Here is a 25,490-nt window from a genome sequence, read left to right on the forward strand (position 1 = left end):
TTGGGTTAAATGCGGAACACACATTTCGGTTGAATGCATTCAGTTGTGCAACTGACTAAGTATCCCCTTTCCCAGTACGCACCCCTACGGTTAGCTCCAGACTGACATGTTACATGTGGCCCATAAACTCTTGATTGGCCTCAGGATGATGATATCATCAGGAATGTGAGATGTTTTTAGATCGAAAAACACATGCCTCCTGTCCCGTTCTAATGAGGCATCATTCTGTCACTGTATAGAGTACAGAGACTGTGGTGCATAGCACACTGTAGAGGTCAACACCCCTAGCTTTGTGGGGTGTTGAGGGATACACACGCACACGCAGCATAATCACTGGCATCGGTGCAATCTGTGATATCTCCAAGGGCTTTTTGACAGGGAAGGGCGTTGAGAGGAGAGGGGTGCAAGTGAAATACGAGAGTAATTACTGCCGAGGCAATCTGCTATTTCTGTTCCTTTTACAGCCCATCTGAGACAAATCCATGGACCTGGGCTACGGACCAGGACACAGAATCAGGACCAAATAACTGCAAAATGGATGGACCTCTGGCCTGTTGTTGCCTTAGTGAAAATATAGGGGAGAAATAACAATACAGTATTACACCGTAAAGCTAAATGAAATTATAGAGAAATGCTCGCTATATTTTATCTAACCACTTGGCAAGTAAACCCTCGCTCTATTTTAAATACCAGCTCCATGAGTAAAAATCGTTGCTTATTTGGTTTTGAGAGGCAAAGCAGAGATTAAATCAAAATAAGACGGGAATGTCTGGTGAAATGAGAACCCTGAAGGTTTGGAGATAATATACACACTGGCCTCTATCCATCTACCTTAAAAGGTGAAGTCGTTAGGTCACCCGTAGCGCAGTACTATGCTGACAGGCAGTTAATCTCAGATGCACTGGGGATGTTTTGGTGTGGAGATGTCCATCTCTAATGGTGGACTGTCTGCAAGTCTCCATCTGTTGTTTGGGTTTGGATAGTGGTTGTTGAGGAGAGATAGGTGCCCCGGACTGATGCTGATCTGAGTCTTCATGCCACAGCCAGAGAGAACCCCTCTGTTCCCCTCTCTCCAGCACGTCACCCTCTCCCTCTCCTTACATGTTCCATGCTGTATTATGGGTAACCCTGCCAAGTGCCCCCTAGACCAAACACAGTGCTAGAGAGACAGTCTGTATAAGTCCACACGAAGTCACTCCGCTGCGCTTGGCTCTCTAAATAAAAATCCTCTGGTCACTCACACGTGGTTGTTATCCTGACTAATCAACTCTGAAGGTTGGCATTGAAAGCATCTCACATGCTTCGCTTCATAGCATCTGTCTAGGGATTCAGTATTCCCAATGCAATGTCACTGAAAATGCTCACGTCTAGTTTGAGGGGGGAAAAAAATCCTTTATCTGCAGAAATACTATTAATCTGTTGCTTGAAAAAATAAAAACCTCCACATCAGGATCCCATTTCAGGGAGAAACAATACATGTCAGACACGCTCACAGTCCAGCTATCAGATAACACAGCCACATTAAGCAACCTAATACACAAGCATTTCTACATTGTTCTGTACATTCCAGAACAGTCCGGTATTCGCCAGACAAATCTTGCAACAAATAAGACTAATCTGCAGTTATTATACAGAGAGTCCCAGTGTCATTGTGGTGTCTTTCAACCGCTCTGTACCACAGGGAGACTACTGTTGGACCAGCAGCTTCATCACATCACTACCTTGGCTTGGACAGAGTGGGACCTGGACTCAGATACTGAAGACATGCGGTTAGCTATGCATGCAGGGGGCAACTGAAACCAGGTGGTATGGCTCAGCTCCTAGAACCCGTGTTGCTGACAGGAGCACAGGAAGGGAGAGCATATACACACACCTCTCATGTATATCTTACACAGCAACTGGTTGGCTGGCTGGCTCTTGACCTATTTTACAAGTGGGGAGGCCAGTGACACGTCCAGTGACCTCTACACACCCAGGCTAAAATGCAGATGGTGGGATTAATTGGCTCACCGGCCTCGATCATTTGGCCAGAAGAATGCGTGGAATCCAGAGCCACTCCATAAAAGTCACTCTCTGTGAACACTGCTCCGAATCATTAAATCCCCGTGGCAACGGCCATGTGAAGCTGTAAAACATGAGGAACTACCACTGAGGCCTCAGCTCTGAGCTCCGGCTCTGAGCTCCGGCTCTGAGCTCCGGCCATCCTCTCCGAGCCCTTTTCTCCCAGTTGATTGATGGCAGAGTGAAACTTTATGGGGCGTGTGCAGCACAGGGAGAGCAGAATAAACCACTAATCGCTTTGTCTAATAACCGAAGCGATTGCAAAAAAAAAAACAATAGGCACCCAGGTACATCAAACACCAACCTTTTACTAGATATGTGGGGCGCAGTGAGCACTCACTCTTGACAATCTATCAAACTACTGTAAATGAAGACTAACTTCAGCATAAATCACTGGGAAAATATATGATTTGGCCATTCTTCCACCTGCAGCCAAGCATGACTAAGGTAAGGGAGAAGGTAAGAGCACGTATGGCGCAGTAGCAGCACCTGTTGTTGCCAAAGGCCCGTGTACCCTAGGAAGCTATCTGAGTGGTGGAACAGCCAGAGCTGTCTGCTTAGCGCTTGGTCAGCCGGCACATTCTCTCACTGTCTCGTACTGTTTCCATTACAGACCACTTCAGACGCACTAAATTAGAACCAGTTAAAGCCCATGAAAACACGTCATCGCAGCCAGAGTGGAATTGGTTTAAGGGTAGAGCCTGGAAACAAACTACTGCTTCCTGTTCCTCAAATATTTGGTGGTTTACCTGTTAATGCCTCTGCGAGAACGCTAGGGAACACCCAAGAAAAATAGGCTGCCACTGACATCTGGATACTTACTGTACATTAGCTATTAGAAAACACTGTTCCATCCTTTGTAGAAGGAGTGCGTTGACATTCAGAGAGACTTTTAGGAGGGATGTTAACTACCTCGTGGAGGGACATACCGTACACTGAACTTTAATAACAGAGCCAGTTGATCTGTTCTGAAAGAGTCACATCACAGACTGGGACAGACTGGCCGAGCTTTGACCCACCTGGAGGGCACAGTTCATCATGCGGATGACGTAGTCAAACTGTTGGTGGTCCAGTATGGCCCGGTTCTGCTGGACGTGCAGACGGAGCTCCTCAGTCAGACACTGGCGAGCCGCCTTGCCTTTCAGAGCACGCAGCGCAGCCGGCAGGGTCTGGGAACACAGCACAGGCTGTTTTTAACACAAATACCATGTCACACAACATACATGAACAAAAACAGTGGGGAAAATAATCTTCTGGATTGATTTCTCAACTTCCCAGAACATTATGTCCCAGAATTCTAGAACCAACCAGGCTATAGCCAAGAAATCTCAGCTGGTAGCTCTGCAGGAGCTCAGGAACAGGTACAATAGCAGCTACAATATTACCAGTCCAGACAGTGAATTGTTGACCTCTGGGAAATATTAATACCACACATTTCATACTAATGTCAAACAACAAGAAAATGTGACGGTCATGCGTCTGGGTAATGGTTTTCACATTGGCTGTATAATGTATATCGAGGTGAAGGGTTTATAGGCTGGGGGGGGGGTTATAGCTGGATGCATGTCTGCCTTATATAACCTGGTTATTACAGCCAGCGGTGCAGGCATAAAGAAACTGGCTCCCTTCCCATTTCATGCAGTACACATGGGACACCCCCATCAATGTTCCTATGGGCTATAGGGGGTGCCACGGTGTGGGGAAATCAAAACAGCTATGCCATTAACCTCGGTGTTAAAACAATGGGGTTATTTCTGCTGATAACGAGGAGATTATGAGTCTAAGTGTTTGATCATCTGTCTCCAGTGTGGTCATGTCTCCCAGCTGGGAGGTATAATTCGCCTGATAGAGTTGAGAGCGCTAACTCCAGACCGACACACACGGTTGCCTTCCTGCTGTAATCGGAGGAATGGATGTCAGTCCAGATGTCTGGGCCATTACAGACGTGGCTGATTCCGCTGTGCTGAGAGACAGGGATTAGGGAGGATGCCGTGCGTCACCTTCTCCGTCTCCTGGGTCTTGTTGTCGAAGATGAAGGAGATGCAGCTCCTCACCACCTCTAGCCTGCGAGCGCTGTTGAACACTGAGCCCATCTTCCCCATGATGGACACTGCACAGATGAGGGGTGAGCAGGTTAGGAATACAAGAGTGGTAGAAATACTAGCTACGCTAGTACAGACGCCATTCAATACTCATCAACTAAGTGCTTACAGCTATTAACACATTATAGACAGACTCCTGCCAAGCCATTTGTCTCACACAGGAGCAGGCATGGAGTAGAGCTGATGTTTGTGTCTCACGTACCCACGGGAGGGCCGGCGGGCACCACACACTTCCTCTCTGCGCGGGTGGTGGTAGTGATGGCAGGGGCGCTGGGATGCTTGGCCAGGCCCTCCGCCAGCAGCCGCTCCACCTTCTCATCGTCCAGCAGGGGGAAGGGCATCACATGCACCCGCAGGTGGGAGCCCTCCGTGGGCCGAGGCACTTTCTGGAACGCCATGTGGGGGTTGGGATTCTCCTGTAATGGACCATTCAATAATAAAACATACAGACAAGAACAACATCTGTGACGGCCATAGGACATGCTATAACACTAAAGAGTACAGAAAGTGCCTAATGTGAACACTATAGCATACAGGCCCAGAGGCTGAGTGATGTTAACTCACGTTTTTGTACAGTTGGTCAGAGAGTTCCCTCATGTGCTTCTGCAGCTTGGCAGGGCTGGCCGCCTCCTCCTTAAAGCGCTCCATGTCAAAGGCCACCAGCTACAGAACCAACAACAAGTCAGTCAAGCTGTTCCCAAACGATACAATCTCTCGACAAGCCCAGTTTCATACACAACAGTGAAATTAGAACAACTGTTGCCAAATCAGACTAGAGCTGCAAAACATGCAGTCTGGTTACAGCAGCCATGCCCGACAGTACCTCATCAAAGAGATCACAGGCTCTGTAAGGTGGCCCCCTTTCAGACACGAAGCCAGCGAAGGCCATGCCATCCAGAACCTTGGTCAGGAAGTCATTCTCAATCAGGCCTCTCTGGCCCAGGAAGGCAGTCTGTAGGGGGACAGGGTTAAAGGTTAAATAATGGTAGGTACATAAACTTCACATTTCTGAGGAGCTTTTCTTTTCTTTCTTTATTATTATTATTATCACAATGAACCCAGTCACAAAAGTGAAACAAATGACTGAAGATGACTATATGCAAAGAAAAGCAAGCTTTATCTGCTGAATTAGGCCTGTGATTCGTGCTAGTGGGTGAAAGAGATAGAAAATGGGGGGGGGGGGCAGTTTTTCTGGACTCCCCAGTCATCGCCTCTCCGTAAAAAAAGCGCAGCGTTTCTGTAGATTCGTGATGAATTCCTGGCCCATAATCCGAGCCATGTGGGGTACTTTGAGAGGGACGTGCTGAGAGGTTACCACGGAGACGCCGCAGACACAAACAAATACAAACCCAGCGATTTTTTTGTATTTTAATTTGATACATTTCATATGGCTCATCGCGAGGCCATTGGCCAAGGCTGACAGCACATAACACAAACAAGCAGATAGCATGGTGAAGAGTCATACGGTCAGTCACTAAAGCGCATCAAACCAACACACACATGCTGAAACAAAACACCTCCAAACAGCTTCATCAGACAAGATAAGACAGGATAGGAGAGAATCCTCTTGTTCTTGGATTCTCTCCAAACATTCTTTTACAGGTTGAGAGAACAAGGGATAAAATGTCAGCCTGCACCTATCAAATGTTAAATGGGGACAAACAAATTGAATGGGAAAGGTAACCACCTTCATTGCAGTGATCAGTGAAATATGATCCTGGGATTACAACAGCATGGGTGACAAATGTGAGTCATCATCAGGAGACACATTGAGGGTGTGATGGAGCACATGCCTTCAGTTGGCAATAGGATTTTTGACCCACCCAGATTGAGTTGAACAGAAGTGCATTGATCTCACCTTGTGAAAGTGGATAACAGGTTCAGAATGGATGCGGATAAGCTGCAGGCAGGACCTGTAGCCCTGGAAGAGTTGAGCAAACAGCCTGAGGAACACGGCTCGCACCTCCTTATCCTGAAACACAAGGGAGAGAGGGGAGAGTCAGCTCACAAACATGCCATGAATACCACCTTGTTAATTCAGTTCACATCTTAACGTGATTATTCTACCATCTGAAGAAATGGAAACCCCCACTAAAGCTCAAATTTTTGTGCTATTCATAGGTCGGACAAGAGATGTGCGTGCTATAGGAGATATCTCAGAGCAGTGGCGTCCTCCTCATATCACAAACACATGATGTTCTGGGAAAAGGCTCCATCTGTTACAATGAGACATGGCCAGGGGTTAAGGTTGAAGACACTGTGTTTACTGGAATGATGGGCCTTACCAACAGTTTGAGGTTGGAGGGGGCTGTGCGAGGGGGTGGGAAGGCATTGTCAGCTATCTCCAGATCAGGATGCAAAACCTGAAAATAATAAAGATGCCTCTTAGTCTTGACTTATTATTTTGTTCGTTCCTAAGTACACTTTTATTACAGATTACATAAACAAATACCCATTACAATAACTAGACAAGTTACATAAGGACATTCTACAGCTGTTTGCAACAAACAACATTCTCATTATGATCTAACGTTTAATATCTAACGGGGATCTGTGATTTCCAAGGGTGAGCATTCAGGGTGAGCACAGACAGAGGCTGTGGTGTGTAACAGGTACGTACCAGAGACAGGGCAGTGTGTAACAGGTACGTACCAGAGACAGGGCAGCGTGTAACAGGTACGTACCAGAGACAGGGCTGCGTGTAACAGGTACGTACCAGAGACAGGGCTGCGTGTAACAGGTACGTACCAGAGACAGGGCAGCGTGTAACAGGTACGTACCAGAGACAGGGCAGTGTGTAACAGGTACGTACCAGAGACAGGGCAGTGTGTAACAGGTACGTACCAGAGACAGGGCAGTGTGTAACAGGTACGTACCAGAGACAGGGCAGTGTGTAACAGGTACGTACCAGAGACAGGGCAGTGTGTAACAGGTACGTACCAGAGACAGGGCAGCGTGTAACAGGTACGTACCAGAGACAGGGCAGCGTGTAACAGGTACGTACCAGAGACAGGGCAGCGTGTAACAGGTACGTACCAGAGACAGGGCAGCGTGTAACAGGTACAGGGCAGTGTGTAACAGGTACGTACCAGAGACAGGGCAGTGTGTAACAGGTACGTACCAGAGACAGGGCAGTGTGTAACAGGTACGTACCAGAGACAGGGCAGCGTGTAACAGGTACGTACCAGAGACAGGGCAGTGTGTAACAGGTACGTACCAGAGACAGGGCAGCGTGTAACAGGTACGTACCAGAGACAGGGCAGTGTGTAACAGGTACGTACCAGAGACAGGGCAGTGTGTAACAGGTACGTACCAGAGACAGGGCAGTCTGTAGTGTGTAACAGGTACAGTGAGGGAAAAAAGTATTTGATTCCCTGCTGATTTTGTACATTTTCCCACTGACAAAGAAATGATCAGTCTATCATTTTAATGGTAGGTTTATTTGAACAGTGAGAGAGAACAACAACACAAAAATCCAGAAAAACGCATGTCAGAAATGTTATAAATTGATTTGCATTTTAATGAGGGAAATAAGTATTTGACCCCCTCTCAATCAGAAAGATTTCTGGCTCCCAGGTGTCTTTTATACAGGTAACGAGCTGAGATTAGGAGCACACTCTTAAAGGGAGTGCTCCTAATCTCACCTTGTTACCTGAATAAAAGACACCTGTCCATAGAAGCAATCAATCAGATTCCAAACTCTCCACCATGGCTAAGACCAAAGAGCTCTCCTAGGATGTCAGGGACAAGATTGTAGACCTACACAAGGCTGGAATGGGCTACAAGACCATCGCCAAGCAGCTTGGTGAGAAGGTGACAACATTTGGTGTGATTATTCGCAAATGGAAGAAACACAAAAGAACTGTCAATCTCCCTCGGCCTGGGGCTCCATGCAAGATCTCACCTCGTGGAGTTGCAATGATCATGAGAACGGTGAGGAATCAGCCCAGAACTACACGGGAGGATCTTGTCAATGATCTCAAGGCAGCTGGGACCATAGTCACCAAGAAAACAATTGGTAACACACTACGCCGTGAAGGACTGAAATCCTGCAGCGCCCGCAAGGTCCCCCTGCTCAAGAAAGCACATATACATGCCCGTCTGAAGTTTGCCAATGAACATCTGAATGATTCAGAGGGCAACTGGGTGAAAGTGTTGTGGTCAAATGAGACCAAGTTGGCATCAACTCAACTCGCTGTGTTTGGAGGAGGAGGAATGCTGCCTATGACCCCAAGAACACCATCTCCCCCGTCAAACATGGAGGTGGAAACATTATGCTTGGGGGTGTTTTTCTGCTAAGGGGACAGGACAACTTCAGCGCATCAAAGGGACGATGGACGGGGCCATGTACCGTCAAATCTTGGGTGAGAACCTCCTTCCCTCAGCCAGGGCATTGAAAATGGGTCGTGGATGGGTATTCCAGCATGACAATGACCCAAAACACACGGCCAAGGCAACAAAGGAGTGGCTCAAGAAGAAGCACATTAAGGTCCTGGAGTGGCCTAGCCAGTCTCCAGACATTAATCCCATAGAAAATCTGTGGAGGGAGCTGAAGGTTTGAGTTCCCAAACGTCAGCCTCGAAACCTTAATGACTTGGAGAAGATCTGCAAAGAGGAGTGGGACAAAATCCCTCCTGAGATGTGTGCAAACCTGGTGGCCAACTACAAGAAACATCTGACCTCTGTGATTGCCAACAAGGGTTTTGCCACAAAGTACTAAGTCATGTTTTGCAGAGGGTTCAAATACTTATTTCCCTCATTAAAATGCAAATCAATTTATAACATTTTTGACATGCGTTTTTCTGGATTTTTTGGTTGTTATTCTGTCTCTCACTGTTCAAATAAACCTACCATTAAAATTATAGACTGATCATTTCTTTGTCAGTGGGCAAACGTACAAAATCAGCAGGGGAACAAAACCTTTTTTCCCCTCAATGTACGTACCAGAGACAGGGCAGTCTGTGTAGTGTGTAACAGGTACGTACCAGAGACAGGGCAGTCTGTGTAGTGTGTAACAGGTACGTACCAGAGACAGGGCAGTCTGTGTAGTGTGTAACAGGTACGTACCAGAGACAGGGCAGTCTGTGTAGTGTGTAACAGGTACGTACCAGAGACAGGGCAGTCTGTGTAGTGTGTAACAGGTACGTACCAGAGACAGGGCAGTGTGTGTAGTGTGTAACAGGTACGTACCAGAGACAGGGCAGTGTGTGTAGTGTGTAACAGGTACGTACCAGAGACAGGGCAGTCTGTGTAGTGTGTAACAGGTACGTACCAGAGACAGGGCAGTCTGTGTAGTGTGTAACAGGTACGTACCAGAGACAGGGCTGTCTGTGTAGTGTGTAACAGGTACGTACCAGAGACAGGGCAGTCTGTGTAGTGTGTAACAGGTACGTACCAGAGACAGGGCAGTCTGTGTAGTGTGTAACAGGTACGTACCAGAGACAGGGCAGTCTGTGTAGTGTGTAACAGGTACGTACCAGAGACAGGGCAGTCTGTGTAGTGCGTAACAGGTACGTACCAGAGACAGGGCAGTCTGTGTAGTGCGTAACAGGTACGTACCAGAGACAGGGCAGTCTGTGTAGTGCGTAACAGGTACGTACCAGAGACAGGGCAGTCTGTGTAGTGCGTAACAGGTACGTACCAGAGACAGGGCAGTCTGTGTAGTGCGTAACAGGTACGTACCAGAGACAGGGCAGTCTGTGTAGTGCGTAACAGGTACGTACCAGAGACAGGGCTGTCTGTGTAGTGTGTAACAGGTACGTACCAGAGACAGGGCAGTCTGTGTAGTGTGTAACAGGTACGTACCAGAGACAGGGCAGTCTGTGTAGTGTGTAACAGGTACGTACCAGAGACAGGGCTGTCTGTGTAGTGTGTAACAGGTACGTACCAGAGACAGGGCAGTCTGTGTAGTGTGTAACAGGTACGTACCAGAGACAGGGCAGTCTGTGTAGTGTGTAACAGGTACGTACCAGAGACAGGGCAGTCTGTGTAGTGTGTAACAGGTACGTACCAGAGACAGGGCAGTCTGTGTAGTGTGTAACAGGTACGTACCAGAGACAGGGCAGTGTGTGTAGTGTGTAACAGGTACGTACCAGAGACAGGGCAGTGTGTGTAGTGTGTAACAGGTACGTACCAGAGACAGGGCAGTCTGTGTAGTGTGTAACAGGTACGTACCAGAGACAGGGCAGTCTGTGTAGTGTGTAACAGGTACGTACCAGAGACAGGGCTGTCTGTGTAGTGTGTAACAGGTACGTACCAGAGACAGGGCAGTCTGTGTAGTGTGTAACAGGTACGTACCAGAGACAGGGCAGTCTGTGTAGTGTGTAACAGGTACGTACCAGAGACAGGGCAGTCTGTGTAGTGTGTAACAGGTACGTACCAGAGACAGGGCAGTCTGTGTAGTGCGTAACAGGTACGTACCAGAGACAGGGCAGTCTGTGTAGTGCGTAACAGGTACGTACCAGAGACAGGGCAGTCTGTGTAGTGCGTAACAGGTACGTACCAGAGACAGGGCAGTCTGTGTAGTGCGTAACAGGTACGTACCAGAGACAGGGCAGTCTGTGTAGTGCGTAACAGGTACGTACCAGAGACAGGGCAGTCTGTGTAGTGCGTAACAGGTACGTACCAGAGACAGGGCTGTCTGTGTAGTGTGTAACAGGTACGTACCAGAGACAGGGCAGTCTGTGTAGTGTGTAACAGGTACGTACCAGAGACAGGGCAGTCTGTGTAGTGTGTAACAGGTACGTACCAGAGACAGGGCTGTCTGTGTAGTGTGTAACAGGTACGTACCAGAGACAGGGCAGTCTGTGTAGTGTGTAACAGGTACGTACCAGAGACAGGGCAGTCTGTGTAGTGTGTAACAGGTACGTACCAGAGACAGGGCAGTCTGTGTAGTGTGTAACAGGTACGTACCAGAGACAGGGCAGTCTGTGTAGTGTGTACCAGGTACGTACCAGAGACAGGGCAGTGTGTGTAGTGTGTAACAGGTACGTACCAGAGACAGGGCAGTGTGTGTAGTGTGTAACAGGTACGTACCAGAGACAGGGCAGTCTGTGTAGTGTGTAACAGGTACGTACCAGAGACAGGGCAGTCTGTGTAGTGTGTAACAGGTACGTACCAGAGACAGGGCAGTGTGTGTAGTGTGTAACAGGTACGTACCAGAGACAGGGCAGTCTGTGTAGTGTGTAACAGTGGTTCAGGGAGCTGGGACAGGTGGATGCACTCTGGAATCTTTATGGTTCCTCCATCCAGATCAGCTATGATAACATCCAACTGTAAGATAGACAATACACATCACTAAACAATCCTTTCGAATTAGTTAGATTCCTATATTAGCTGTAGAGCACATTCTACATTACTATGGCAGAGCGTATAAGAGAAACTAAGGCTGAAACCTGCCAAAACATGCTCTTGGCCAACACAGTGGAGGAGTCACAACTCCCTGAAACTAAAGGACTCAGGAGGTCGCATCAATCGGCACTTCTCAGTATAAGAAATGTCAGCTCAACATAACATTTCCTTAAAATGTACAATGACTCATATATACACAACAAGACTCCATGATTCATAGGCAACTGGCTACATTGGGCAAGCTTTCAATGAATCAGTCTAAATAAAGGCATGTTATCCCTGGTGTACTGTACATGTTGAATCAGGGTCAGAGGCAGTTCATGTCTGGAGAAGGTGCTAAACATCACTCACCAGTTCTTGGATCTCGCTCTGGAACATGGAGTGGACCCCGATGATGAAGGGGGTGGGTGAGCTCAGCACCTCTAGCAGCCGTGACGGCAGGATGGGGATGTATGGGTAACTGAGTTTCAAACAGGAGACGACAGTGAGGAAACACACACACACACACACACACACACACACACCACACACACACACACACACACACACACACACACACACACACACACACACACACACACACACACACACACACACACACACACACACACACACACACACACACACACACACAACTTGCCAGGTCAAATTCTACATCAATGTGTGGTACTCAGTAAACCAAAACATAATCTTTCAAGTACATTTACATTCCAGTCATTTAGCAGACACTCTTTCCAGAGCAACTTACAGGAAGTTTATTCATCTTAAAGACATATGAGAACAGATAACCAAGACCACTTTGGAACATTGTTTTGTCACAAAATGTCAGAAAGTCAGTTGGCAACGCAATCAACATGAACATCTTAATACGTTTGAACTTTCGATGGCCTCATAATCAAAGCCAGCAGCCTAAGTGTAACAATTTTACTGAGAAACAAACAAATAACGATAATAAGAAACATTATCATTCAAGTCACACTTGGTGCAAGGCAAGTCATGTCAATAGCCGAGGTGTAATGGGGACTGATGGGGGAATGGAGAACGACAGGCCAATCACGTACCTGTATTTGAGGGGGAACATGAGTGCCTCCAGAGCACGTGACGCCTCCCCAAGTCTCTGGTAACTCGTGGAATGGAACAAAACCTTGTGTTCGGTCAGAACCGCACAGAAAAGACTCAGAACATTCTGGATTCCTGGCAGAAGAAAGTAGAGAGAATGTGTAATTAATTAGGTATTCGGTTGGACAAATGATTAAAAAAAACATACTGTTGGGGTGGATTTTATTTCTAAGCTGAGCAAACAATACTCAGAGTAAATTATATTTCTTTGGGGTGATAGAATGTGGTGTTTTCAATCATATGTGACTAGTTTGCTGAAATAATTGGAGGAAAGATCTGTTTTGCAGAGACATATTGTATGAAAACCAAAGTACTGTACATGCATCACAATATTTTGAAAACCTCTCTCTCCCTTTACTGACAGTATATTATTCACTATTACATTCTGACTTATAACGAACAAATGGCTGAGAAAACAATGTTATTCTTTGCCCACAGTGATAACAGGTGGATAAACAATGCAATTTCAGCTAACTAACAGTAGTGTATAAACTCAGCAAAAAAAAGAAACGTCCCTTTTTCAGGACCCTGTTTTTCAAAGATAATTCGTAAAAATCAAAATAACTTCACAGATCTTCATTGTAAAGGGTTTAAACACTGTTTCCCATGCTTGTTCAATGAACCATAAACAATTAATGAACATGCACCTGTGGAATGGTCGTTAAGACACGAACAGCTTACAGACGGTAGGCAATTAAGGTCACAGTTATGAAAACTTAGGACACTAAAGAGGCCTTTCTACTGACTCTGAAAAACACCAAAAGAAAGATGCCCAGGGTCCCTGCTCATCTGCGTGAACGTGCCTTAGGCATGCAGCAAGGCGGCATGAGGACTGCAGATCTGGCCAGGGCAATAAATAGCAATGTCCGTACTATGAGAAGCCGAAGACAGTGCTACAGGGAGACAGGACGGACAGCTGATCGTCCTCACAGTGGCAGACCACGTGTAATAACACCTGTACAGGATCAGTACATCTGAACATCACACCAGCGGGACAGGTACAGGATGGCAACAACAACTGCCCGAGTTACACCAGGAACACACAATCCCTCAATCAGTGCTCAGACTGTCCACAATAGGCTGAGAGAGGCTGGACTGAGGGCTTGTAGGCCTGTTGTAAGGCAGGTCCTCACCAGACATCACCGACAACAACGTCGCCTATGGGCACAAACCCACCGTCGCTGGACCAGACAGGACTGGCAAAAAGTGCTCTTCACTGACGAGTCACGGTTTTGTATCACCAGGGGTGATGGTCGGATTCACGTTTATCGTTGAAGGAATGAGCGTTACACCGAGGCCTGTACTCTGGAGTGGGATCAATTTGGAGGTGGAGGGTCTGTCATAGTCTGGGGCGGTGTGTCACAGCATCATCGGACTGAGCTTGTTGTCATTGCAGGCAATCTCAACGCTGTGCGTTACAGGGAAGACATCCTCCTCCCTCATGTGGTAACCTTCCTGCAGGCTCATCCTGACATGACCCTCCAGCATGACAATGCCACCAGCCATACTGCTCGTTCTGTGTGCATGATTTCCTGAAAGACAGGAAGTCAGTGTTCTGCCATGGCCAGCGAAGAGCCCGGATCTCAATCCCATTGAGCACATCTGGGACCTGTTGGTTCGGAGGGTGAGGGCTAGGGCCATTCCCCCCAGAAATGTCCGGGAACTTGCAGGCGCCTTGGTGGAAGAGTGGGGTAACATCTCACAGCAAGAACTGGCAAAACTGGTGCAGTCCATAAGGAGGAGATGCACAGCAGTACTTAATGCAGCTGGTGGCCACAGCAGATACTGACTTACTTTTGATTTTGACCCCCCCTTTGTTCAGGGACACATTACATTTCTGTAAGTCACATGTCTGTGGAACTTGTTCAGTTTATGTCTCAGTTGTTGAATCTTGTTATGTTCATACAAATATTTACACGTTAAGTTTGCTGAAAATAAACGCAGTTGACAGTTAGGACTTCCTATTTTTGCTGAGTTTATTATACACTGTGTGGACAAAACATTAGGAACACCTGATCTTTCCATGACAGACTGAACAGGTGAATCCAGGTGAAGCTATGATCCCTTATTGATGTCACTTGTTAAACCCACTTCAATCTGTGTAGATGAAGGGGAGGAGACAGGCTGAAGAAGGATTTTTAAACCTTGAGACAGAGATTGTGTATGCGTGCCATTCAGAGGGTGAATGAGCAAGACAAAATATTTAAGTGTCTTTGAACGGGGTATGGTAGTAGGTGCCAGGTGCACTGGTTTGAGTGTGTTAAGAAATGCAATGCTGCTGGGTTGTTCAAGCTCAACAGTTTCCCGTGTGTATCAAGAATGGTCCATCACCCAAAGGACCTCCAGACAACTTGACACAACTGTGGGAAGCATTGGAGTCAACATGGGCCAGCATCCCTGTGGAACACTTTCAACACCTTGTGGAGTCCATGCCCTGACAAATGGAGGCTGTTCTGAGGGGCAAAAGGGTGTTCCTAATGTTTTGCACACTCAGTGTACAGTATATCATTAATGATAAGTAAATACAACCTCAAAAATAGCCAGAGGAAATGACACGCTATGAGACAATATAAATAATATGTCAAATACCAATATGACAGTCCAGTCAAATTCTCAAGTTTACAGTTCCTGTTATTGTTTCCTATCAACCTAGTGGTAGACCCATCCATCACTCATTCCAGAGATAACGACAACGGCACACTGGCAGACATATCTGCAGTCCGCAACAAACTGAGGTCACTGATTCTGTCTGCCTCCAGCTCAGATAGACCCTGATAAACAAGAATCGGAACATGAACATTGTCTGTTCCGTTGTTGACTGAATACCTGGATCTCTCAAAGCGACATTGGCTGGTTACATTCTATGTTACCTCAACATGACTTCCTGTGTGGAAGTGCATAGGTCTGAGGTGACTAATCTGGCATTTTTGCCAATTAGGTTTCATAATGGCCTCCTGAGGTAAGCAGCCTGGCTTGTTTAGTGTCCTTGAGGTGTTTACATATCTATGGGAAACAGCAACACATTTCCGACCCTAAATAACAAGAGACAGACCAGGCCAAGACAAAGGCAGCAAACAACAAACAGCCCAGCAGCCTGTCCAGGGCCTGTCCATTCTATCCACTTGGGGGCCACACTTCCTGTGCAGTGTGACATGTTGGACGGACATTCCTCTGGGATGACCTCTGGACACAGTTGTGCGTGGACATGCTACACGTTTCCTCACCACCCAGGTCTTTTCCCCAGGTCTTGTTTGGTCTGAGAGAAAGACAAAGTCCATCACGGGGCCGGGGGGGGGGGGGGGGGGTAGCCTACTGGAAGTTGTACTGTATTTCATGTTATAACTCAGATCTGTGTTTAATCATTTGTTCTTACAGATTTGACTGACGGTCATGATGAATCCCATGGATTTAGCATGTTACACTAAACACATGACTTTAAATAGACCCTCCAAGCAGAGGAGAAAAAGAGGACACAGGCCAGCCAACATGGAGAGCAAATCTGTGGCTGATTCATGGAATAGAATCATGGAAGTATGAGAGATTATAAATAATGAGAGAATATGTTTTGAGATATGATCCGAACTTGGGCTGTGCAGCGGTTGCATCGTCACGATACTCAAACACGCGCAGTGTTTCCCCTATAATTATTTTCCGGCAGCAAATGTAGAACGAATGTGAGAAGGTCACTTGTGGTGACATTTTGAAAGGACATTCTACCCTCCAAAAATTTTGAAAATAAAACATGTAAATGTTGACACCATCTGAAATAACCTTCAGCTCAACTGATGCAGCATAGCGGCTTTAAAGCCCTCATGCAGTCTTTGTAAAAAAATTAAATCAATCAATCAATCACCACTGTATGTCTAATAAATCACAGTGTTTTTATTTAATACTTTTTATCCCAGAGGCTCCTTTGGCCCTTGGTCTGATCGTGTGGATGTCAGGAAACAAATTTGATGATACTGTATTTACATACACAGCCCTGATTGGGCTGATAGGATGGTCTAGACTTTCGAGCCCAGCCCCTTACCTAGATGAACAGTCATTGGTCTATTATAATCAAATCACATTGTGATGCAATCATGTGGACCAAAAGTTCCACCTGAAGATGCTGAAATTCCAGGAATATTTCCCCCCAAACAGCTCTTACACAAAAGGCCATTATCATAATTTTCACAATTTCAGAGTGTAATTTCGACCTTATAGTGTGGAAATATATATATTTAAAAAAAAAAAGGATAATTACATTTTTAACTGCACTGTCCCTTTAAATGAATAGGCTGAAGCATGGGGTTGCCCATCTGCATTTACTTAATTGAAAAATCTCAAGACTAAATGCATCCAACGCTACTTGGTACAAATAAACGTAACTAATCACACTCCGATCTTAAAATTGCGTCTCGGCGGAGATAAAAATCAAAAAACGTGGCGGCAACAAATGAACAGCAGCCCGCCCCTGCTAAATTAATATAGGGGAAACACTGATTCTGCACTCAGAACATACTCTCAGCCTGCACTGTATAACAAAAGTGATGGATGGAAGATGCAAGGTGCTCCGCTTACACGAGACGCATGATCTGATCACTTCTGGTGCTGTTGGAATGCTTATCCTTCATATGATATCATGCAGTACTGATCAGTTCTTACAGGACATCGGTCACATCACCTGTAGCCCAAGAACATGACAGAGAGCATCTCTTAAGAGTTACATGCAGTCCTATACAAGGGTACTGTAAGCAAACAGCAGTGGCATGAGGTGCCCAGGCCTCTGTCTGCCCATCATCTTCATCGGTCAGGGACAGGGGCCATGTTCAGATCCAGCATAGGGGGGGAATGGACACACTACTGTACACATCACAACACACAGAGACATTCCTCCTGATGGTTAGACTGAGTTGCACAATAACAAGCCCCATGTCCTCCTGTGACTCCAAAAACAGCTGTCTAGACCTGAGGAGTTTAGACCTATCCTCTATCAAACTCTGGGTAAATTCAAAACTTTGGAATGTCAAATTTAGAGAGAGACATATGAATTGGGTCCGTTTTATTAGTTTTGTGGACTGTTCCTGGATAACATGTGCAGTATTTGGTAACAAAAACAAAGAAGGTGACGACTGATACAAACCATGGCTGAGGATAATGTCAAGGTACAGGCCATCTCTGTGTGTATCCAGATTGGCTACAAACACATGACCCTGATCATTTGTGTATCGGTAAAGTACCCTCCAGTGTGCACGTCCACTGCTCGCTGTCCAAATAAACACAAAGGAGCATGCAAACTATTATTGAATTCCTCAAGGGGTTCAGGGCCTAATGCTTACAAGAAACATAATCCATTTAGTTTTGTAACACATTCTTCTAATCACACTAAATGAGGGCCTATTTTCCATTACAAATAAAAAGCATCAGAAAAATTGGATTGGGTTTCACTTATTTACTAACTCGCCCCCAACATCAGCCCCTGGAATGTAGACTTGACTGCTGCAGTGATTTGTGTGTATTAAAACCACATACTCGAGTCCAGTGTATGCACGAATGCAGTGAGCAGGAATTTGGGACAATATACGGTCATAACCATGTGAAGCCACCAAACCACAGCAAAGCTACGTCATGTGTACAAGAATGCAAAACAGACAAAGCAAATCCTAGTAAAGGAGTATACATACTGTGCCTTGAGAAAGTATTCACACCCCTTGACTTTTTCCACATTTTGTTGATACAAAGTGGGATTAAACTGGATTTAACTGAGTCTATTATTATTTTCAAAATTCTTCAAGCTCTGTCAAATTGGTTGTTGATCATTGCTAGACAACCATTTTCAGGTCTTGCCATCAACTTCAAGCAGCTTTAAGTCAAAACTAACTCGGGAACATTCACGGTCTTCTTGGTAAGCAAATCCAGTGCATATTTGGCCTTGTGTTTTAGGTTATTGTCCTGCTGAAAGGTTAATTCATCTCTCAAAGTCTGGTGGAAAGCACACTGAACCAGGTTTTCCTCTAGGATTTTGCCTATGCTTAGCTCCATTCCGTAAAATGTTTTACCATGAAAAACTCCCCAGTCCTTAACAATTACAAGCATACCCATAACATGATGCCGCTACCACCATGTTTGAAAATATGGAGAGTGTTACTCAGTAATGTGTTGCATTGGATTTGCCTCAAACATAACACTTTGTGTTCAGGACAAAATTTAATTGCTTTGCCACATTTTTTGCAGTATTACTTTCGTGCCTTGTTGGAAACAGGATGCATATGTTTTGGTATATTTTTACTGTGTACAGGCTTCCTTCTTTTCACTTTGTCAATTAGGTTGGTATTGTGGAGTAACTACAATGTTGTTGATCAATCCTCAGTTTCCTCATATCACAGCCAATAAACTCTGTAACTGTTTTAAAGTCACCATTGGCATCATGGTGAAATCCCTGAACGGTTTCCTTCCTCTCCGGCAACTGAGTTACGAAGGACGCCTGTATCTTTGTAGCGACTGGGTGCATTGGCACCCCATCCAAATTGTAATTAATAACTTCACCATGCTCAAAGGGATATTCAATGTTTTTATTTTTACCCATCTACCAGTAGGTGCCCTTTGCGAGGCATTGGAAAACCTCCCTGGTCTTTGTGGTTGAATCTGTGTTTGAAATGTACTGCTCGACTGAGGGACCTTACCGATAATTGTACGTGTGGGGCACAGAGATGAAGTAGACATTCAGAAATCATGTTAAACACTATTATTGCACACAGAGTGAGTCCATGTAACGTATTATGGTTGAATACTTATTGACTCAAGACATTTCAGCTTTTCATTTTTTATTAATTTGTAAACATCATTTTTTTTTTTTTTTTAAATCCACTTCGATATTATGGGGTATTGTGTGTAGGTAGGCCAGTGACCCAAAAAAATCTACATTTGATCAATTTTAAATTCAAGCTGTAACACAACAAAATGTGGAAAAAGTCAAGGGGTGTAAATACTTTCTGAAGGCACTGTACATGCTCATTTGTACAGCATTAACCCAACTGCTTAGTGGCTATTCAATTTAAGAGTTTACAATTGTGATTTGGACAGATGCTTTATTCATAACCATGTGATCATCCGCGTAGTAACTCTAAACCTCTTAATGTTGGAGTTGAACCTAAAAAAGTTTAATACCATCAAGGATCAATACCGGATAACCTGTCATACAACTAAGCTACTTACTAAAATAAACAAAGAAAACGATGCAAACAATATGATTAAGAGGGATGTTCATAATATCTGGCACTACAGTTCGTATTCAGCTGTCAGGTTATTTCAGCCGACCCACGTAAGCATGTTACCAGGAAACATAAGCTAAATTACAATGTGAGCTGTGTATACTGTGACTGTACGTGACCAACAGGCGGAGCGGCATAGAGCTACTGTCCTGCAACTAAGTAGACCCGATGCAGACCAGACTGTAAATAACGAAAGGAACATGATGGTGCCATAAAGTGGAGTCGAGTTCATGGAGTTTGGGATTGACTGGTTGTACTGTAGTGTAGTAATGAGGAAACAGAAGCCCAGTGACATACCAAGTTGCTGGAAGAGCAGGGCCACACTCTTGCATGTAACAGGCAGGTTGTCATTCAGAGGGGTTTGGATTAGCTGTCGGTCGCCAGCTCCCAGGGAAAACAGTTTCTGTGTGAAAAACACAAAAGTGAAAAGTCATAGGTTATATGAAAAACCATTGGATGGATCTATCATAGAACTAGACAAGACTGTACAACAGTTTCAGAGATGGATTTTGTTTTTAACAGACATCAAAACCCGTTTTCATGGTACTGTATATATCATTAGGAAACTGAACAAGACTGTAACTCAAAACAAGGCCAAAGGTCATATAGGCAAGGCAGAAATGACAGTACAATGGCAGTTAAGGGATCCACTGTGTGAGTGTTTTTTTGACGATCTCCCAGAAAAATGAATAAAACACGTGTTGTTGAACCCGATGGACATCGCAGCTGCACGACTGAATTAGCCTTTTGAATCAGTCCGGCAGCAATGGGAGAAACCTCAATTGCATGTTAACGTACATTTCACAGGCACGGCACAACGCCTCTGCAATCCATTAGGGAGAGCAGTGTCTGTCGCTATATCCAGTGTGGCTGAGGGTAGAGAAGTAAGCGTACAGTGGAAAAAGTGTGCTCGCGTGAACACAATCAGTACGTCTAATTCCACTAAACCAAAGTTGAACATGATAGGGGTACAGACGGTGGTTCAACGGAGTTTGGCTTTTGACCTGACGAAGATCCTAGTGGATTGAAACATGGTCAATGAAGGTATTAATTGGGAGCATAGGCTTTCTGTTATTTTCAACTGAGTTTGAACCAGCTAGAGAACAACTCTGTTCCCTGATTCATGACATTCCTTCATGTTTGACAGTCTGTTGAAGGATGAGTTTGTTCCACTCCTGAGGTTTCTAACTCATGTGGTGTCACTACAGCCTAAAGCCCTTGGCTCTGCGGGGAGTGGCGATAGTTTAAGGAGGAACACTGGCATGTGTTGGTAAATTACATCAAAAACACTAACATTACGCTAAGGTTCAGGATGTGAACTTAATCATGGGTCACATTCCTTCCCCTTTACAAACACAGATGAAATATTGTCCAGTTTTTTAAAGCCACATTGATCACCATTGTCTAGACTTTAAGGGAACAGACCAGCGTAGGGTTTTTGTTATAGGACAACTTCAGATGTGGTTTTTAATAACCTAGTGAGATGTGAAAATATAAAAACAGGCCCCCTACTCTGTTTTTTTTTTACCCTAGCTTCACTAAGTAATGTCATCAGAAGACCAGCTAGAAAAATAAAATAGTATTATGAGGACATTTCTGCGAGTGGTGGTACAGCAATCTATGGCACCATCTAGACCAGGAATGCATGATTGAATGGAAAGCAAACGCACATGGGCCAAAACATTACTTCCTTCCTCACTCACACTCTACTTGTAGGAGACTGAAACTATAATAAGCATCAGGCCGTCAGTAGGTAACCAAGCACCTTGTGTGGGTCTAGCAGCAACATTAACCCAGACTGACCCCTAGTCTGGGGTGGATTCGTGCCTCTGTGGAGAGCAGGCCAGAAGGGTTGAGAGATGGAGGTATTTGAGGAATTGTTTGCTTTAGTAATGCCTGCTTACCTGGGAGCCGCCAGCCACAGGAACCATGCACGTGAAGAGGTTGGAAACCAGCCCCTCCAGGGGGAACGGCAGGCTGTCGACGTACACCGTGTAGATCAGACCCAAGCAGCCCTGGGGAGGGCAGGAGGAGACAGACACACAACCAGGTCAATCAACACACTCACATACAGATGTATCGCAAGATACATACACCCAAAGATACATACACCCAATCACAGCTTCTCGCCTAAATGGACAATTAAAGACACTGTATTGGAATTCGTCATCTAATACCATCAGATTTATAGTATTTTATGTAATATTCCAAATGTTCAGCTGACATGTGTGGTTTAATGGCAAATAACTGGGCAGAGCAAAGCTAAAAATAAATGCTCAATTAATATGTGTGTCGGAGACATTTGAATGCCAAAGTTGAATACCGTAGTGGTCCAGTGTAGTGCCTAGGGACAGGAGAGATCCGCTAAGCCCCACTCTGTTCTTAAGTGAGGGATTGGCTGGATATCCTGGCCTTGAGTACACGCAGAATTCACTCTATAAAGCCAATATCTTCATTCTACGCACACAGGATCCAACATGATGCATTCTATCACCATCATGAGACAATCGATAGTGCAGAAATTAGTGCATCGACTACTGTTTATCATGCCAATGCTAATTAGGCAGAGATAAGTAAAGTGAACAGTCACGAACCTCATGAATAGGACCAAGAATGTTCCTGGCCAGGTGAACTATAGATCGCAAATAAACGCGCAAAAACTGAAATGACCACTATGCATGGTCATCTGACATTTTGAAAGGAACCTATTTTAGTCAGGAATTAATCAGATGTTATCATGTTACCCGGAATATTTCAGGATAATCCAGCCTGGAGACCAGAATGAGACTTTTTGGTGCAAAGACTTGAGCGGGCTGGATCAAGCCATCCTCTTCCTCATCCTCATCTGCATCGGTGGTCTTTGTTCCCTGAAACAGCAAAACAGAAGAAGTTATTCAAATGGGAGAGTTCAACAGTGATATGGGGGTGAGTTAAGAGCCCGTGCAGGGTAACCGCACATAGCAGGCATAAAAGAAACGCCTGAACGGGGATGGAAAAAACCTGAAGCTTTTCTGCTGACCCGCTGAGGGTGGCTCGAGTGTTATCTACTTCCAGGTCAAACCACAGTGTGTACATTCTACAGTACATCACATACTGTAGCCTATTTTTGGAAACATGCAAGTGCCACCCCCTGCTCGATAATTCTGATTGATGCAGGCACAGAGTACAGTGCACACAGTACGAGTACTATTCAAAGTGATAATGCTACATTACTTATCCGTCAAAAGAACACAGTACGGAAAAAAGTATCCTCAGGCTGACAGACAAACGCAGTACTACGGAGGCATTTTCATGCACAAAAAAAACTCAAAATCCTGGTGTTTCCTCTGCAATGGGATACAGATTTGAGTTGTAAAAAATCCTCTCCAATGTGTAGTACCCAGTAAAACAGATACTCATCACAGTTGAGGAGTTGAAAGAGCAAAGAGGATTTTCTTCAAATCACCATGGGGTTCATAAAAAGATTACTAACCACAAAAAATTAATCATAAAACATTATTTTCATGGAGACCGTTTGAACGAAACCCAGGAGCTTAAGAGAGGAGTGTCATTTCCCCTCCAGAGTCACATACTGACAAAAGGCCAAACATAAATCAGCAGTGAGATGTACAGTATAAGAAATCAAGTCACCTATGCATCAAGTCACATTACTCAGTTTACTAAAATAGTTGTGAAAACACTAATAACAGAGTATGAATAGGCTATGTCCAGTCTGGAATTTACCCATAGTGCTTTCTCATCTGTTCAGTTGTTTCTTCAGAAAATAGGGTATTTATTTTAAAGACTACAACGTCATTACTTTGGTTCCCTGAGTTGAGGAATAATCTTCTGTGGTTTGGAGATTATTGAAAACTACGGCTCCAAACCCAGAGCTGGAGGTTTGAAATTCAAATGAAATGTCCTACAAAACGGAGTCACAAGATGTAATCAGTATAGAAATAGCTGTAAAAAAAACCCCTGAAGCCTGAATTCTAAGTATTCAACTATGTTTTTTCCCCATAATAATAGAGAACCGAAGATAATTAAAGCAAAAGCTGCTCGACCTCTGATATCTCTGATCCAGTAAACACACTAGAGATAGACCTAGGCCTACCTGTAGGATATTCATTCAAAACATAGCTACAATTCGATGCAGACATTTGGGTTCGAAGGACATGGTGTAATGTACCATAAATAGCAATTGAGTGATCATGTTAAACTAACAGCATATGGGCTAAGTCATTAAGGTGAATGATTTGAACAAAGATACCTCCCACTCCTTCCCAAAGTGCTCCACAGGGACACAGAGGTCAAGTCTCAGTGGTCTCGTCTCAATCTGGTTCCAATTGTCCCATACCAGGAGCCGTCAGTCCTATCAGTTTACAGAGATAGCAGCATAGCAGCCTCACAGGGCTCGTTCCTGGCTAAACCCTTTATCAGAATCACATATATTCCTTCAGACAATGAAAACATGCCACAAGAGCTCTGGCATGCTCCAAGCAGGGGACACAGGATCTAAATATCCCGTCAGATGGGAAACACATTTCTACAGCATCCTGAGGATTTGGTTCAATTATCGGCGAAAATACATTTCTGCCTCTCGAATCCAATCACATAGAATAAAGCCACGCTGGTTTAAGGTAAGGCCCACATAAATAAATAAAATATATGCTGGCTTACAAGGGTCTACGAAAACCATGTGTGCCCTTCTCAGTAAAATGCTTTGCAGACTAGGCCCAATATACAGTACTATCCAAGTTAGGTGTATTTGACAAAACACGATGCACCTCAAACTAGTGTTGTCACGATACCAACATGTTACTAACGATAAGATACCAGGCCAAGTATCACGATACCAACATGTTACTAACGATAAGATACCAGGCCAAGTATCACGATACCAACATGTTACTAACGATAAGATACCAGGCCAAGTATCACGATACCAACATGTTACTAACGATAAGATACCAGGCCAAGTATCACAATAGCACAGAGAATTCTGATTGCCCTTGCGTCCTGTTCGCCCCATCCCCCGACAATTCTTCCCGTTTTGTAAACGTTATGCGCGCGCTACACAAAAACCTATCACTGATATTCACACTTCTACTCAATTAAACAAATATGGAATTTAACTTCACACTGTTCTCTGTCTACCGCATAGAATGACTAAGTTGCTCATATTTGCAAAGGTCTAGCTGTGATATGGGAGGAAGAAATATACATGCATAATGATCTGCATGTCATTGTGGCAGTAAGGGGAAAACACTGCATAAAACCTTTACTCTTCAGTTAACACACAAGACACACACACTCCCTCCCTCGCACACTCTCTCAGTGTCCCTCATAAAACACACACCACTCTCTCTCTTTCCCACACACATGTACACCCTGTTCTCTCTGTCTCCCTCATAAAACACACACACCACTCTTTCCCACAAACACACTGCTCTCTCTCCCTCATAAACACACACTCACCACAACTCTCGCTCTCCCACAAACACGTACACACTACTCTCTCCGTCTCCCTCAAACACACCACTCTCTCTCTCCCACAAACACATACACACTGCTCCACACTTTAAAAACGTTAGGCACCAAAACAGAATGTAAGGAGCACCAGAAA

At 44.9% G+C, this 25,490-nt stretch overlaps 1 protein-coding gene across 4 annotated transcripts in view; it reads right to left on the bottom strand.

Annotated features, from left to right (window-relative positions):
- Positions 1-25,490, bottom strand: part of LOC106562098 (myotubularin-related protein 13) — a 158,551-nt gene that overhangs the window by 57,462 nt on the left and 75,599 nt on the right. For all 4 annotated transcript variants that reach the window (XM_014126678.3, XM_014126677.3, XM_014126676.3 and 1 more), the window contains exons 4-16: positions 22,630-22,752; positions 21,790-21,900; positions 20,183-20,288; positions 12,575-12,707; positions 11,865-11,973; positions 11,322-11,435; positions 6,449-6,526; positions 6,022-6,135; positions 4,987-5,115; positions 4,728-4,826; positions 4,366-4,579; positions 4,062-4,171; positions 3,081-3,230 (exon numbers count right to left, since the gene is read on the bottom strand). In XM_014126678.3, coding sequence (XP_013982153.2) covers positions 3,081-3,230; positions 4,062-4,171; positions 4,366-4,579; positions 4,728-4,826; positions 4,987-5,115; positions 6,022-6,135; positions 6,449-6,526; positions 11,322-11,435; positions 11,865-11,973; positions 12,575-12,707; positions 20,183-20,288; positions 21,790-21,900; positions 22,630-22,752 — 1,590 coding nt within the window. The remainder of the gene's footprint in view (positions 1-3,080; positions 3,231-4,061; positions 4,172-4,365; positions 4,580-4,727; positions 4,827-4,986; positions 5,116-6,021; positions 6,136-6,448; positions 6,527-11,321; positions 11,436-11,864; positions 11,974-12,574; positions 12,708-20,182; positions 20,289-21,789; positions 21,901-22,629; positions 22,753-25,490) is intronic.

This window comes from Salmo salar, chromosome 11, assembly GCF_965601325.2.
Source record: "Salmo salar chromosome 11, fSalSal1, whole genome shotgun sequence".
Lineage (NCBI taxonomy): Eukaryota > Metazoa > Chordata > Actinopteri > Salmoniformes > Salmonidae > Salmo > Salmo salar.